This window comes from Streptopelia decaocto (genome assembly GCF_964273445.1).
Source record: "Streptopelia decaocto genome assembly, chromosome: 1".
NCBI lineage: Eukaryota > Metazoa > Chordata > Aves > Columbiformes > Columbidae > Streptopelia > Streptopelia decaocto.
The window spans coordinates 112,752,896-112,770,047 of NC_138663.1; the positions used below are offsets into that span (position 1 = coordinate 112,752,896).

Genomic DNA, 17,152 nt, shown 5'->3' on the forward strand with positions numbered 1-17,152 from the left:
TTAGTGACAGGAAAAAAGTAGATAAATGCTGTTGCTAATGTCAGATCATAATTTATCAACATCAGCTCAAGTAACTTCAATTGGTTCCCCAAGAAGTACAATTAAATCAAATTTGAAAATAACTAGCTGTTACAGATACAGGCATAAATTTGTTGTGGAACTCCTAATTTATACCTAACAGATTAGTTATAAGCTTATAAAATTGTTTTACAGTGCTGTAAATACTGTGTTTCAGACTAAACTTAAGAGAAAAACTATTCAAGAACCAAATAGAATAAAAAAAACATGGGGCAAACCATTAAATAGGAAGTACATTCAGATAGAATCCTATATTCATGCAAAATAAATATATCAAATTATGACCTCAAATAAAAATTAATCCTAGGAAAGGCTCACGTTTAAATACTTGCTGTATATATATACTTGCTGTATACATATACTCGCTGTATACACATTGTATGAAGAATAAGCTAGCTAACACACAAGATAATTTTATGTAATTATGACTTTATACATCATAGAAGAGTGAAATTTCACGCAATTTTCATGAATATACAGAAGTAACATTTGACATGCATATGCTTTGCACCAGGAGGTGCTGGTTCATTATGACCCCACTAGGACACTCAGACTTCATTAAGTATCACTGCCAGGTATTGGAGCTAATGCTATAGGGAAAAAGAGTTTATTACAAATAACCTTACATCTCTTTAGACACTCGGAACCCCAGGTTGTGCAGCACTGGAATTGACCTCCACTCAGTATGCAGCGCACTATAGAGATGCAGTCTGTGGGAGGGTTACCTCTTATAGTATTTTGTTAAAACAAAAGACTTCTGCTACTCATTTCCACTATCAGATCAAAATGATATTAACATGAGAACTTGGTGCTGCAGTTTTACTTAGTTACAGACAAGGACACGCTGGTGGGGTAATCACTGGCACCAAGTGAGAGCTGCCTACAGACTCCTCTGTTACAATCACCTGGAGAAGTTGACCCTGTAGCCAAGAGAGAAGCACAGCACAGCCCCACGCCTGCTCAGGTTAACTGTCATGTGGATCACTTGGCTCCTTTATGTACAATGAACTTCTTAGGAAGAAGTTAGGATCACTGCAACATATTAATGTTTTGGTATATTTTGGTAAATTTAAATTTGGAGAGAAGTTCCCCAAAATGGTTTAATTAAAAATTATAACAAAAAAAAAAAGTACCCTTCACAAAAAATACCCAAAGCAGAAGTATTTTTCATTACCAAGTACTTTTTGAGGAAGCATTTGGTATAGCTCCAGAATTATCTTTTGTTGATTTTGAAAGTAAAAAAAAAAAATAGTGAAGGAATCAAGTCTTCCATTAGTGATCCAAAACTGCATTTGAAGTACCAGCCAAAAATAATTATTTAGAAGACAATTGTGTACAGAACTTCTTATGACTTGTCACAAAAAGGCATTCACAAAAAAAAACATACTCTGTAGGGAAAGATCCTTCTTTGTGGCATGAGCACCAGATAAAGAGCTTCAGAAGGATTTGGTGTGCTATTAAATATATTATACACCTAAAACAACCTTACAACCTGATGCTTTAAGAGTCTGTCAGTTCTAACAGGGTTTTTTTGTTGTTTGTTTGTTGGGTTTTTTTAACTTCACGCTCATGTACAATGATGTAGGAATAAAGATGTTGTTCAGTCTACCTTACTAGAGATTTAACAGTACTCCTACAAAAGACTTTCAAGCAGGGTGCTAAAGATAATTTCGTTAAGTGCTACAATGAATACCCTGTGCAAGTTGAAAAAAAGAATGTATCAAAAATTCAGTAGGAAAGTTATTAGAATATTAATAATTAATTAAAATTAAATAATTGTCAACCTACAAACTTCTGTAACATACTCCAAGCAAAATCTTTCTTTCAAGATTCTTTTGTTCATTTTGTTCATTCTGTCATTTATGGAATACAGATGCCTCAGCATCTGAAATACTTAAGTGTCTATCACTTCACATTAGCTATTTGAAGATACTTCAGCATATTCAGATAGCTCTAGTAAGAAAAAATAGAAGTAGATGCTGCACCAAAGACATGTAATTTAGTTCACCACTAATGATTTTAGTTTAGCACTTCTGTGTGGTGATGTTTAGACTTGGTCCCAAATCCCTTATTTTTTCCTATTCATGCTGTAATGTGACTTCAAACATTATTTCCAATGAAAGAAAAGATCAGCAGGCCAACGAGTTCGAAAGCCAATGGCTGCTGCTGCCCACACCTCTGTCTGCAATGATCTCTCTCATCACGTTCTTCAATCTCTTCCCACTTCTTCTGTTCACACATTCAATTACAGTCAACAAGATTGGCTTTCACAGCCTTACAATCTTGGATCTAAGCGTGTGTAACTTTAGCCAACATCTTCCCCTTCTGCCTAAAACCCACTTGCCATTTCAGAAGACAGATGAAGATCTTACTATGAATGAATCATTATATAAAATACGTTCTGTCAAATTTTAATTCTGTTAACAATTACACTGTTCTCAAACAGGCTCTTTTCTTCTGGAAGGTCCTAAAGTTATATTTTGTTCCATTTTAATTATTATAAAATAACCTCTAATAGTTTAAATAAAAGAACTGGCTTAAAATGAGAGGCAAATTTTATCCTCCTTTTTACAGAAAACAGGAAGTTTCTTCTAGAACATTAAAAAAAAAAAGACATCTCAAATCACTATCTAAAAAATCTTTTCTGAAGAAAGTTTAATCCATTTAACACTTCAAATGATGTTTCTTTTATTGTCATTGTCTCATTATTACAGACAGAAAACAATTGACATTTTCTTCTAAATATTTATGTAATGTACAGTTAAAAAATACCAAAAAACTGTTTAAAAGGATATTAGAATGGAAATTTCATTTTCTGTAAGTTTGTAAATCAAAATTAAAACATTCATTTATAAATTTATTTTTTAAGAAATAATTAAAAAAAAAAAAAGAAATGGACAGTTCACCGTGTAAGAATTAGCTTTTTCCAATTATTTAACTGAAACAACTTTTTTCAAGCAGAAAACTCCAAGTTAAAGGGTCCTTGATAATTCTGGAGGGCAAGGTGCCGAAGATGAAGTCTGACTGGATATATAACATCTCCCTGTTACCTGTGACAGGAACAGAACATAGTAAATATCGGCCTCAACATCTAAATCGGGACGGGATTAATTTTAACTAAATGCAGACCTCCATTTTACAAATGTCAACAGTAGGAGACATAAATTTCATCCCAACTCCTCAGTAAATTGTTTGCAGGTATTTCAAAAATATTTAATGTAGTCACTGCAAAAACAAATACATACAAAGTTAGTCTTTTTAATATAAATCCATCATATTATTGATCATAGTTGGGACCTATAAAATTCAATAATCTGTTCTTTTTTTTATTAATAGAACTCAGACTCATTCTCAGTATACAATATTGGTATTTTTAATAAATCACTATTTCCACATTTTTATTTTTAACTTTTAAGATTAACTACTTCTGCTTTCATTTTAAATTAGGTCCAATATTGAATTGTTCTTCAGGTTAGTCATCTAGATTGATTTGCTCAGCCTGGTTACAAATACTCATTAAACTAGATACTTCAATCAAAAAGTAAACTTTATTGTTTAACATATTTTAAGTTTAAATGTTACTTTAAGCGTACCAGTAGCTACGTTTACACTTCTGGTGAGAATATTACTTGAGCACGCTTGTCCCTTACATCGATGTACTTTCTTCTATCTCCACTAATACTGTCATGTTGGTAGAATTGTCTGCATGGCAGCAAAGTGGGTGTGGGGCTTAAAAAGAAAGGGTAAAACATTTCTTTATTTTTTAATCTGGATCACACCAATCTGGTTTACCATGCAGCCACATAAACGGCTGTGCCTGTGGAAATGAAACATGGTAGTACTATTGTTTAAAAAATATTTATTGAACTGCAGTTTTATAGCCTATGTAAATGGGAACATGAAAAAAAAAAGTGAAATACTTTCCCATGTTGACTAATTAAATACTTTTATAACTATTTTTCTTATTTTCCAGTCAATTCTTCTACTAGCAATCAACCTACTTAAATGCTTGTGAATAAATTAGTCAGAAAACATAATTTATTTTTCCTTGTTAGATCAAATCTAGCAGCAAATCTGCCAGCTAACCACTCTAATTAAGTTTTTAAATATAATTACTCAGTTTCAGTAGAAATAAACAGTGGAAATCAGAAGTCTTACTCAGGATTCCTCATTCTCTTCTAAGCAAATACATGTATTGAAGTTCATTTGTATCGGCACTTATTGGAAAAAAAAAAATAAAGTAGCATTAAAAAAAAAACTACTAATGGATCTTTAAGATAAAGATTCCCAGCCAAGATCATGATGAAAGCCAGTCTGATGGGTGTGGGAGGCCAAAAATAGCTTAAAATGTGAATGCAAACAAGTAGCATATAACTTTGTCTGGTTGGAGGGGGGAGGAGAGGAAATTGTCCAAAGTTGAACTTCTTAATTCTGATACAGATTCCTGCTACCTGCCAGCTGCTTCCAATAGGGACTGGCTGCAAATTTTGAAAGCATCTACACTAAAGTGGCATGTTCTGAATCCTCCCATTAATGAAGAAGCATGAGACAGAAGCACCAATAAGGCTGATCACAAGTTATACTTCTGCACATGGACTATTCAGGTTGACAAAACTTGGAACTTTGAGTTATGGAAAGAAGAGACCAAAAAGAAGCATTCCCAAAAAGCAGCAATCTTGATGACACAACAGGAGACTTGAAAGAAGGTGAAGAGGTTCCTAACTGGATGAAGGATCTTGGAAGTGGGAGAAAACCCTGAAGATCAGAGAAATGCATAAAGGCAAATGGCAGCAGATGCCCAAGGACTTCGGTGAGTGACTCCTGAGACTGGTAACTGTGAGCAGCAACATGAATTGACATGACATCTGTGTGATCTTCTCAGACCAGTAGCAACCTCCCTGCTAGAAAGGGAATTTGATACTTTGTGAATGTAGCACTGTGAGGAGTGACTGTCTGTTGTGCCAAGGAAGGTTTGGATTGGATATTGGGAAAAAATTCTTCACGGAAAGGGTTGTAAAGCACTGGAACAAGCTGCCCACGGAAGTGGTGGAGCCACCATCCCTGGAGTTTAAAAGGCATGTAGATTAGGTTCTTAGGGACACGGTTTAGTATCAGAGTTAGGTTATGGTTGGCTTCGATCATCTTGGGAGTCTCTTCCAACCAAAATGATTCTATAATTCTATCATATGGGATAAGAGTTCTGATCTTTCTGATTCTTCAATAAACCCCAGTATCCTGATCCATCACAGGCTGTCATTTACTCTGTCTCACCCATGACAACAGGTGAAAATACTTCATGAAAGAAAATAATCACACAGGATTAACTTAGAGCAGACATTCAGTCACTGTTATGTAGTAAAATCAGACATTTATGTATAGCTAAAATACATTGCAGACGCATCTGCAAGTGAACTAAAAGGAGTTCTGTTTCAATTGTTGATCCCACTCAACACTAAAGGAAGCAACATTCATACTCAGTTCAGTGATTTGGGACTAACTTAATTCCTGCATTTATTTATTTTTAATAGGCTATTTTATTTTTAACTTGTAGTGGCACCATGCAGCATGCGTGCAGTAATCAAGAACAACAGCATTGGCCAACTTTCTCATGGCAGTGTGTCGTCAAGAGTTGGTTTAACCTGCCCTCTCTTTTCCTGAAGCATTTCCAGATAGAAACAAAGTTTTTCAATGGCAGTCTAATTATTAATTTCCATATTTTAATTATTTTTAATTGAAGAAGTCCAGATTTATTGAGTTTTTAAAAATTTTATGGCTTTTAAGAAGTCTCTGAAACATATTTTACATCAATTATTTAATACATAGTCTCACTCCTAATTCATCCTGAATGTAGAAAAATCAGATTTGTCAAAATCAAAATTTAGGTGAGAATGTTTTCAGATTTAGGTGTTTTCCCTCTCTTGTCCAAGAAAGAGAAATAGAAGATCAAACACTCTTCATTGCCACTCTTTGGGTTGGATTTGGGTTCATCCTCTGATGAATAAATAGCACATAAGGCTACAAGTTTTTGCAAAGCTTTTTTGCCAAAATCCTTAGGTTTCAATGAATCAAAAATAAGTGGTTTTATAAGTATATTATTAGATTTGAAGCCTCAAGATTTCTTGCAGGGTATGAAGACTACTTTTCAAATGGTGATAATCAAGGAAACATCTGTAATGATTCTCCAGTAAAATAACCAATGACTTATTTGTTGGCAGAATAGCATGCAACAGTCACCATAAACTGCTCTAGGCTGAATTTTGTCTATGTAACAGGTAGAAGATAATGTGGACAAAGAAGAAATACTAGATATTTTAATTTCACATTTTGTCTCATAAGGAAGCAAGGAAAAAGCAGTGTAGGAAGAAGGTGCTGTTAGGTGGAGCACAAAACTCACTGAAAAACAGTAAGCCTAATTATCGGCTGTCCACGAATCAAATTGCAAAGTCCTAGACTATAGACTATTTAATATTTTCATATGCAACTGGGAAAATCACATAAAACTACCTTAGTCCAATCCGGAGATAATATCAAGTAGGTTAAAAGAATTGACTCTGGGAAAAAGAATGTGTTGCAAGTATTCATGAGGAAAGGACTATAATTTAAGCTCTTCAACAATTAGAGTAACGATCTGGAAGAAATGGGATAAAATCCAACAATGATGTGCACAGTGTACTACACTTAATTAAGAATAATTCATTATACAAATACTACATGGAAAATTGAATAGATAGAAATTCTGCAGAAAAGAATCTGGAGGTAACAGCAAATCTCATATTGTTGCAGAAAAAGCAAATACTTGGCTAGGATGCATAGAGTTGGATCTTAAAAAGGTAGACTGATCCTTTCACTTCTATTCAGTTCTAGTGAAGTGTCACCTTGTATAAAACCCAGAAATTGGTACAAAATTTCAAGAAAGGCATGAATTAACTAAAAGAGCACCAGAAAAAAAAACAAACAAACCAACCAACCAACAATCATCACCACAGAAACACTGAAAGAATGGAATTGTTTTGCCAAGAGGGGTTGAGGAAATAACTGAAGCAGGACATAACAATTTGTATATATGTACAAAGTCATCGGAAAAGCAAAGATCTACTGCACACCTCTTTTTAGAAGAGGAAGGATGGACTTAAACTCTAGCAGAGGAAATTCTTGGTTAGGTTAGACAACAGAAAAATCTTTCAAATGGAAATGAGAAGTGAGTGGGAAATACTGGCAGATACTGCATAAAGTGGACCATGGAATTTCCTTTTTCAGATTTTTATGACAGTCTAGGCCAGTACTTGTTGAGTACACTACAAGTATAGTCAGTTTAGTCTTTGCACATCAGAATGAAACAGATTATTTCTGTTATCTTTCTCCCTTTCCTGCCTTCTCTGCTTAACTGTGGGGTTTTTCAAGCTTTGCTTTTATTAACTGATGCATCAGTATACTTTATCTCACTGACTAGTTTATGCCTGCTTTGTGCTCCAAACCCCAGAAACGTACAATTTACTTTCCACTATCTGCTTTTATTACAGTTCCTCCAACATTTTGAAGTCATCCTTTATACCTCCCCTAACACATTATTTTATCTCTCACCCACTGTAGAAAAAGATCTGTTTTAAGAGAATCATATTAAAGAGAAATATTGCCAATTTTTTTTTTTTTTTTGTAATTAAGTATCTCTCTGAAGATAGATGGTAGTGGTTTTATTCAAAGAAACATCCCAGAAAAAAAATGGCTAATTGGATCGTGAGCTCCCAGCAATCTCTAAAGCCATTCTCCCCTATGGTTATGAAGTCAAACATTTCACTTTTCCAAAATAAAACAATCCACTGTTAGCAGTGAAAATAAAATCTTTAAAACTGTTGGCCTCTCTCCTGAAAACCAGGGAGAAATTATCTCAAATCTTATTTTAAATAGATGCACAAAGGTACCCTAAAGGTCAGTCCTACAAGAAAAAACAAACAAACAAACAAGCAAAAAAACACCAGTATAAAATTGTTGGCAAGCCAAAATTCAGAATCTTTATCTCCTTTCTGGTAGAAGAACACTGTTTAGCCCTCCCCAAAAACCACTACACTTAAACAATTCTTCCACTACACACACCACATTACTTTTGTTCTGGAAAAAAACTGACCATTAGAAATTATCATTAATCTTAAAAGAAAAATTTTGATAAGAAAGGAAAAAAGTTGTTACACACAAGTATGATGTATTGTTATTACCTGGATAAGAAGATCATCCAGAAAAAACAAAATGGTCTTATACCAAGCATTAAAACTCTTAAAGGATCAGATTTGGTTTAATCTACTAAGTATAAGAGTTATTTTATATTAAAAGAATAGCAATAAATCTTTAAAGAAAGTACTGTGTTTCTTGTGAAGCTGTTTTCACAAGCAATAAAAAAACCGAAATTCTTGCTATCCATTGCAAAATCAACAGATATATATATATTTAAGGAGGCACAACAGATGTCGTCACAAATGATAAATCTTTCATATAGCTACAAGCAATTATTTCAAAATCTGAGTTACTGAAAAACAGAGGAAAAAATAAATATGGTTAGGCTAATATTCTATAAAACTTTCCAAATATACCTAATACATTCAGATAAAAATTTTGAAACTAATACCTTTAATGATCAAAGGTATGAGGTGGCACTTTATAACAAAACAATAAATTAGACTACAGAACTACAAAGGAAAACTTGAGTTGAGTTGTCATATGACAGCAGTCTATATAAGTAAGCATGACATTGAGAATGTGAACCAGACCTTATTGTTAAATATCTCAGCAGAATACACAAATTTGCCAGTAAAGTACCAAATTACAGTATTAAGCAGTAAGCTTGAAACAAAACATTTTACATACACTATAGATATTAAACATATTTGCTGCTTCAGAATGGTGTGATTCTATAAGTTTTCACAGGTTCAAAATACAATTAAACAGATTCAAAGAATAAAAACTAGTACAACCTTACAGTACTAGTACCACCTTCACCTCAAGTAGTCTTGAATTTCAAACCAGGAAGTCTTAGAGTATGTATGTATAAAGTATGTATGAAGTATTGCTATATGTTTGCACTGTTACTCATCTCTAAGCACCTTCTATTGGAGGAAGAATACTGGTCCAGATAGATCTTTAAACTGCCACAGTATGTCCTTTCTAATGTAAATTACCGCAGTAATAACGGCATGTAATATTATATAACAACTTCCTATTCTGAGATCTGAAAATCTCTGGAGGTGGAACTAATCTATAGCTATAATAACAGCTATAGTCCTGTTTCAATAGCTTAAATCTGGTACTGAATAATACAAATATTTACAGAAGAAATATGTCACAGTAACCTTTTCTGTAAGTGTTGACATTAGAACCAGGACACGGTTTTAAATGATGGTACCGAAATATACAACACTGAGCATAATAAAGATAAGAGTACATACGCCTTTGAGTATTAAACAAACAAACAACACTATTGTTTTTCCTAAAATTTATTTAGGATTAACAGAATGATATTTTATCTACCCTCAGCACATACAGCATGTGAGACTACATTTATCTTAAAATGGAAAACAAGAAGTCTTTTATAAGAAACTTGTAGACAAGTTACAGTTCCTACTTCAGGCAGAATACTATAACCATTGCTCGTTGAAACTGATAATTATTCTTCTAAGAACTCCTGAAATACCAGGGACAGATCTATTTAATACCACTGACAGTTTGTAATAATTCTAAGCAGAAAAGTTCAAGAAGGACCACATGGGGCAATGACAGAAAAACAGATACACTGGGGATATGTCTCATTTATTCCCATCTGTTGCAGAAGGCTTTTACCCTGAGGCAAGAACATTTACCTTTCTGTTCCTAATAAATTTTTCCAATCATCTTTTGCTATCTGTGCAGTTCTAGTTTATTTTGCTGATTTTTATCCCAAATAATATCTTAAACTGACAAATTCCTTAGATTTTTATGCATCACATAAGAATAGTGCTACCTTACATCAGTCTCCATTTTGTTGTTTTTCAACAGAAAGTTTCCATTTGTAAAGGGAACTAGTTTTAAAATCACTAAGTGGTACTAGAAGCCTCTAGAATAAAACATCACCTTTGACACTATTTTTTTGTCATGGCATTTCACTTATAGATCACTTTGATTTAAAATGCACTAATTCACATCAATTCATTACAGCATACCTGGCTTCTATACTGGCTTCAGAATGAATACTATAATCCCTGCATCATCTCATTTAGTAAAAAAAGAAAGAAAAAGGAAATCTAACCACTATTTTCAGTAAAATTCACAGTTTGATACTTAAAATGAATTAACAGAACGTTTTTAAATCTTCATGGTCTGAAATACACTTTCTCTTCACAAAATACCTCAAGTTGTATTACTAAATCCACAGCTATACCATACTCAATCTACATATTTAGTATGCACTGCAGACGTAGCATTAATTACACAAGTAATAAGAAAACTTACTTCATCCAATTAACATAAAAACACTGCAAAGTGCCTTGTTTAGCTGAAAGTGGAATAGCTGTGTAGGCATCTCAAAGTGTACTGTAAGTAAGGAAACAAAATTTCTGGGTAAATATTTACCCAGTTATTCTTACTTAGGTCACTTAGTTTTTTGAGGATCAGCATATATGTATATACACATATACATATTTATATGCAAGAATTCATGTCTACACAGGTGTATATGTGTATGTATATACGTATACACACAAATATATACACAAATACAGGCAGTCATAAGAGTTAGGCCCTTTTTCTTTTTTTGTAAAGATCTTTTCAACAGTTTTCCAAATGTTAACATTTTGAATCTTTTCAATATAGAGCTCTAAGGACTATCTTTATTCATACTTCTATTTCCCTGAAGCTGCATAATGCCAGCCAGTATAAAACCATAAAATTGTACAAACCAAAATATTTTTATACTACCTCAAAGTCTTAAAAGGTAAGTTAAACATGGCGTTTTACCTATTTCTCAACTTCATATGAACTTAAAACTTGGGAAGGTAATTCTTTTTCTCTTTTCTATCAAATAAAATCCTGATATGATCTCCTGGGTTTTTCAGCTATCAGGAATGAGATACAATGCAAATCTTAAACACAGAGTATTCAGGTTGACTAAGAAAGGTGAGCAGGACAGAAAATCCTACCTATTGGACTTCATATTTACATATTATACTTAATTCTTATGTCTTCTGTGTAAATCAGGAGATATAACACAGAAAAATGATTAAAAACTTTGCTAATTTACATTTCAGTAAATAATTTCCAAGACTTATCAGTCAAGAGCAATGCTCTCCATAACATTTTCTTGGAAGGCAGAATTAATATACTTATGATGGCAGTTCATTAGGTACTCACTTCCCCTTCTTTAATTCAGCTTTTTCTCAAGTGTGCAAAAAGCAAGATTTGTTCATTGAGAGAAGCCTGTTTTGCAATGTTTTTAACTGAAAGAAATCTTATATGAAATTACATAAGATTCTTCCTTTCTACCCTTCAAAGACAAAAAAATACTTTAGCTCTTGTTTCTCCTTTGTCTCTAAGGAGCTATCAAATCGAGAAGCAAGAAATCATAAACTCCATAAATACTCTTTCTAAAAACCGGGGAGAGGAAAAAAAGAGATGTGAGAGGAAAGGGTAGAAAAAGAAAAATTTGTGAAAGCAAGGCAAAGACTGTGCTTTTTAATTCCTGTACTAGAAACAACCTTAATTAAAAGCTCTAGAGAATCAGTTTTAAAATAAAACATAATTCTACTTAATTCTCATAGGGTTTTGTGAAGACATCATGTCATACTAAATCTCTCCTTCCTCAAAATTTTTACTGCAGATGCTATGCTAAACTGATTTCAAAATTAAAAAACAAACAAAAAAACCCCTCACAATGAATAAAATGTATCAAAACCAAAACTTTCCTAGTCAAGAGTAAGATTCTTGAGAGATGAATCTAAGCCAAACACTGTCAGACAAACCTACGTGGGCACTGGATCAGCAATTCCCTTGCCTCTTAAGCAATTCTTATTACATTCAAGTAATTCATGCTTCATCTCTTACCATTACTACTGCCCATATAATGCCTTAAGTGGGCACTGAATCTTATATTTAATGCATAATTAATGTGTCAGTAGAACAGGCAAAGTTGCATTTTGCAGCTTTAGTGCATTTGGTCTCAAGGTTCAAACCTGCTTTCCATTTTGTAGTCAATAAGAAATAGTGCAAGACTGCCCTCTGAAAACATATGCTAAGCTGCTTTTAAAACATTTACTTTTTAGAAGCAGTAGGGGCAGAAAATGTGGAGATAGTAAACTCCTTGTTAATGCTAATGAGATCTTAATTCTTGCAAGAGAAGCGTTCTGATGAAATAGTTATCTTCAACTTTAGAAGGAAGTAGTAAAGATGTATAGCTAAAAACTTTGCACTGCAGTAGCTTGGGCTTGGCTCACTGTCACATTTCACTTTAAGTATCCTAGGTATCAGAGGAAAGATAGAGAAAAGTGACCTGGATAGATCTTCATTTATTTCATATGAATGTATCACCCAACTGATGAGTTTGAGCTGAAAGCAGCTCCATGGTAAAGACATATTGCTGATCAGGGCTAATTCTTTCTGCAAGGCAGAGCGCTTGGATGATAACATGCAGGCACACAAACATCAGGCAGAAAGTGGTACTTTCTCTCTGATCTATACTGTAGCAAGAATGAAAGAACTAATCCCTCTCTTAAAATTAGTGATATTAAGTTAATAATAACAACAAAAACTCATACAAAATTGAGCATAGTTTGGACTTTCAGTGGGGTTGTATGAACACTTGCTATACTTTGACTAACTTTTTTCCTTATGATACCTTTAACAGTTCCTCTGAAAAAAAAAAAAAAAAAAGCCTGTTTAAATGTGTTTAAATGCTTCATTTAAGGCTAACATGATTCACAATAACTAAGTATAAATTTGACTATTAACTTTAACATCATAAACTTTAAAGGACCAATGCTATATAAGGATATTAAATCTGCTGAGAGATAGAAATTCTTCTCCAGTGTGTCATGCTAAAAAACAAATCCAGTCTAATGACACCTGAGGTACATTATTAGTGACCAACCTCCAGCTGGACTTTGTGCCAGGGACTGTGACCCTTTAATCCTGGCAGTTCATCCTAATTTCAGTCCACATCACTGTCCTCTTTATTTAGCCTGTACTTCATTAGTTTGTTTATGAGTGTGTTATGGGAGGCTGCTGAAGGCCTTGCCAAAGTGGAAATAAACAACAGCCACTGATCTCCACATGCCCACTGAGTTTGTCATGTCATTGTGGAAGGGAATCTGGTTGGCCAAGCATGATTTCCCCTTTGTAAACTCACGCTGACTACTCCCAAACAATTTATCCTTCATATTTTTGGAAATGATTTCCATGATTATTCACTCCATCGCCATCCCAAGAAAAAAGATGAGGCTTACTGGCCTGTAGCTCCTTGGGTCCTCCTTCTTCCAAATAGGAATGATATTTGCTTTCTTCCAGACTTCCCCCCAGTTGCCCTGGCCTTTCCAAGATTACTGAGTGTGGCCTCACAATGACATTAGCCAGCTCCTTCAATACTTCTTGGTGCATCCCATCGGGTCTCATGGACTTTCATTTGTCAAATTTCTTTAAGTGCTCCCTAATCTGATCCTCCTCCACCAAGGACAAGTCTTCTTTGCTCCAGACTTTTCCATTCATCTTGAGGAGCTAGGATTGTTCAGTGCCAGTCTTACCAGTAAAAACCAAGACAGAAGCATTGAGTACCTCAGTCTTTTCTGTGTCCTTTGTCATCAGAATCTCTGCCCCATTTAACAAAAAGAACAGCACAGTAGCAGAAATCAATTCATTTCGAGGCAGTAAAAGCAAAAATATAAAAGGAAAGTGAAGGCTAAAATATAGGATTCAAAGAGATCTTGAGGCAGATATCTGAGGAGCAGAACAGTATAAGACCACACAGTTAAGAACTTTTATAATGCAGAGGTATAAGAATAAGACTATCAATTTCAGAATTTGATGAAATTTTGTCTTTTTTTTTAAATTACTGCAACTTTAGCAATGCTCATTTATGTAATTTTGGAGAGAAATGGAAATAGAAGGAAAAGGGCATGATCACATGCATACACCAAGCTACTTCTTTTGTCCTCTAGCAAACAGAATACAGAACTCATGAAGCAGAAAAGCTATATACAAGTTGATATAGCAAGGCAGCATCTGTAACTTCTGACAAACAGAAAGCATATATAACGTCTGCCTTCTCACTCATTCCAATCTTGCACTTCCCTGAAAGCAGAAAAGTGTAATTAAGCAAAATTGTGAGAGAACTATACTGCAAATAAATATTACCCTGGCAGTAACCACAACATTCATCTTCACCTGTGACTCAGAGCCAAATCTGCAACAAGGTCTGCACAAATGAATACATTAACCTAGTGAGTTGTCTGTCCTGTTAGCATGATTTAGTGGAAGAATATAATGAAAGAAATATTTCACCTTTTTTACAATCTTTCCACACAGTTTTCCGATTCTTCTCATAATGTTTATTCAGCCAGGTGAGGATGGTTCGTTCATATGAAGAGTATATATTACTGGATAGAGGTTCTGATTTTATTCTTGGCATGTTCTGCATGCTTTCCAAGCTGAATGGGTCACTGGCTTTATGTGAAGAAACATGTGCAAGAACAAACACCTGAAATTAGAAAAAGTGTTTTTAAGCATGAAATGTAAAAAGAACAATTTCAAGTTGAATGATAAAAACAATCACTTCAATGTCAAAAGGTTTTCAAATTTAGAAAATATTTGAGAGATCACACATTAGCATAAACATATAATGCACAAGAGAAAAGATTTGCTCAGGTCGACTGGAAGTTGGCAAATGTTGTCCCAGTTTTCAAGAACAGTAGGAAGGAAAACCCTGGTAATTATAGGCCTGCTGTCTCACTTCAGTGTCTAATAAAATTGCAGAGGTTATTCTGGGAGTTACTGAAAAAACAGTTGAGAGACAATGTAGTCATTGTTCAGAGACAGCATGGGTTCATGAGGCGAAAGAGGTCTGGATAGACTAGAGAGGTGGGCAATCAACTGTATCAAAATGAACAAAAGAAAATGTCAGATTCTGCACATGAGGTGAGGTAATCCTACTTAAACAAAGAAGCTGGCGGATGAGATGCTGGAGAACAGCACCTTGGAAAGAGATCTGGGGGTTCGGGTCAATGGCAAGTTGAACATGAGCCAACAGTGTGCCCGGCAGCCAAAAGGACCAGCTGTGTCCTGGGGTGCATCAAGCACAGCATAGCTAGCCAGTTGAGAAAGGTGATTGTCTCACTCTGTACTGCACTGGTGCAGCCCTACCTCAAGCACTGTGTGCAGTTTTGGGTGCCTCAGTAGAAGAAGGACATCAAACTCAGAGTGTGTCCAGAAGAGGGCAACTAAGATGGTGAAAGGCCAGACTTATGAGGAGGACCCGAGGTCATTTGGCTTGTTCAGCTTGGAGAAGGGCTGAAGGGTGACTTCATCAGAGTTTACAACTTCCTCAAGGTGGACAACAAAGAGGGGGGTGCTGATCTCATTTTTCTGGTGACTAGTAATAGGACACAAGGAAAGGGAATGAAGCTGCTTCAGGGCAAGTTCAGATTGTTTTTCATGAACTGCTACAGTATAGGTGCTTTCCACAGGGTTCAGTCCTTCGGGAACCAACTGCTCCAAGTGTGGAGCAGTTGGAACAATGAAACAATGGAACAATGACTACATGGAGTCACAAGTCCTGCCAGAAAACTTGCTCCAACGTGGGCTCCTCTCTCCGTGGGGTCACAGCATTCACCTGCTCCAGCGTGGGGTCCTCCACTGTGGACCTCCATGGGCTGCAGGGGCACAGCTGGCCTCACCATATTCTTCACTACAGCCTGCAGGGGAATCTCTGCTCTGACACCTGGAGAACCTCCTCACCCTTCCTTTTCACTGAGCTTACTGTCTCCATGGCTGTTCCTCTCACACCTTCACACTCCTCTCTTCTGGCTTGCTGTTGCACAGCAGTTTTTTTCCCCTTAAATATGTTATCCCAGAGGTACTACCACCTGGGTGAGCTGATGGGCTCACCCTTGGCCAGTGGTGGGTCCATCTTGGACCCAGCTGGCATTGACTCTGTGGGACATGACAGCAGCTACTGACATCTTCTCACAGAAGACACCCCTGTAGTCCCTTGTTATCAAGACCTTGTCATGTGAATGCAATACAATACCTGAATGAATCATGTCATTTCAAGTTACCTTTAGAGTTTCATCTCATCAGGAAAAAAAACTTCAAAAACAAAACAACACACATGCATACTATTAATTTGGGGTTTTTTTTTGCTCTGTGTTAATCTTTCATGCAGCTATGAATAATTTCGCAAACTGAAAAAAAGAGCAGTGTGACTTGCTTTCTGGCCACTATGATTGCATTCTTCCACATCCATGTTGTCATGTGTCCTTTCATGGGTCTCAGCCTACGCGTCCATCTTATTTGTTACACTCTCAGTGTTTTTCCTTCTTTAACATAATTTTTGCCATTCTTTATTACGCTTTTTCAGTAAATAGCCACATAATCACAGAATAGTTGAGGCTAGAAGGCGCCTCTGGGGATTATCTAGTCCAAACCTCCTGCTCGAAGCAGAATCAGCTACTGTAGGTTGAAAGCATCATGTTCAGTTGGGTACTGAATATCTCCAAGGACGGAAACTCCACACATCATCTGGGCAACCTGTTCCAGTGTGTGATCGCTCTCACAGTAAAAAAGTTTCTTATGTTTAAATGGATTTCCTGTATTTCAGTTTGTGCCTACTGCCTGTCACCATGTCACTGGGTGCTACAGAGGAGTCTGGCACTGTCTTCTTCACACCATCCCATCAGGTATTTACACACATTAATAAGATGTCCCTTGAACCTTCCCTTCCCCTGGACGAACAGTCTCAGCTCTCCCAGTCCCTGTATAACAGATGATCCAGTCTTTTAAATCATCTTTGGGACCCTTCATTGGAATCACAGTCTACTGTGTCCATGTCTTTCTTGTACTGGGAAGCCCA

The 17,152-nt window shown here is 35.5% G+C and overlaps 1 protein-coding gene across 1 annotated transcript in view; it reads right to left on the reverse strand.

Annotated features, from left to right (window-relative positions):
• Positions 1 to 17,152, reverse strand: part of CFAP47 (cilia and flagella associated protein 47) — a gene marked incomplete at both ends in the record, with an annotated part of 300,742 nt that overhangs the window by 210,223 nt on the left and 73,367 nt on the right. The window contains one exon of the mRNA XM_082076298.1: positions 14,587 to 14,782. Coding sequence (XP_081932424.1) covers positions 14,587 to 14,782 — 196 coding nt within the window. The remainder of the gene's footprint in view (positions 1 to 14,586; positions 14,783 to 17,152) is intronic.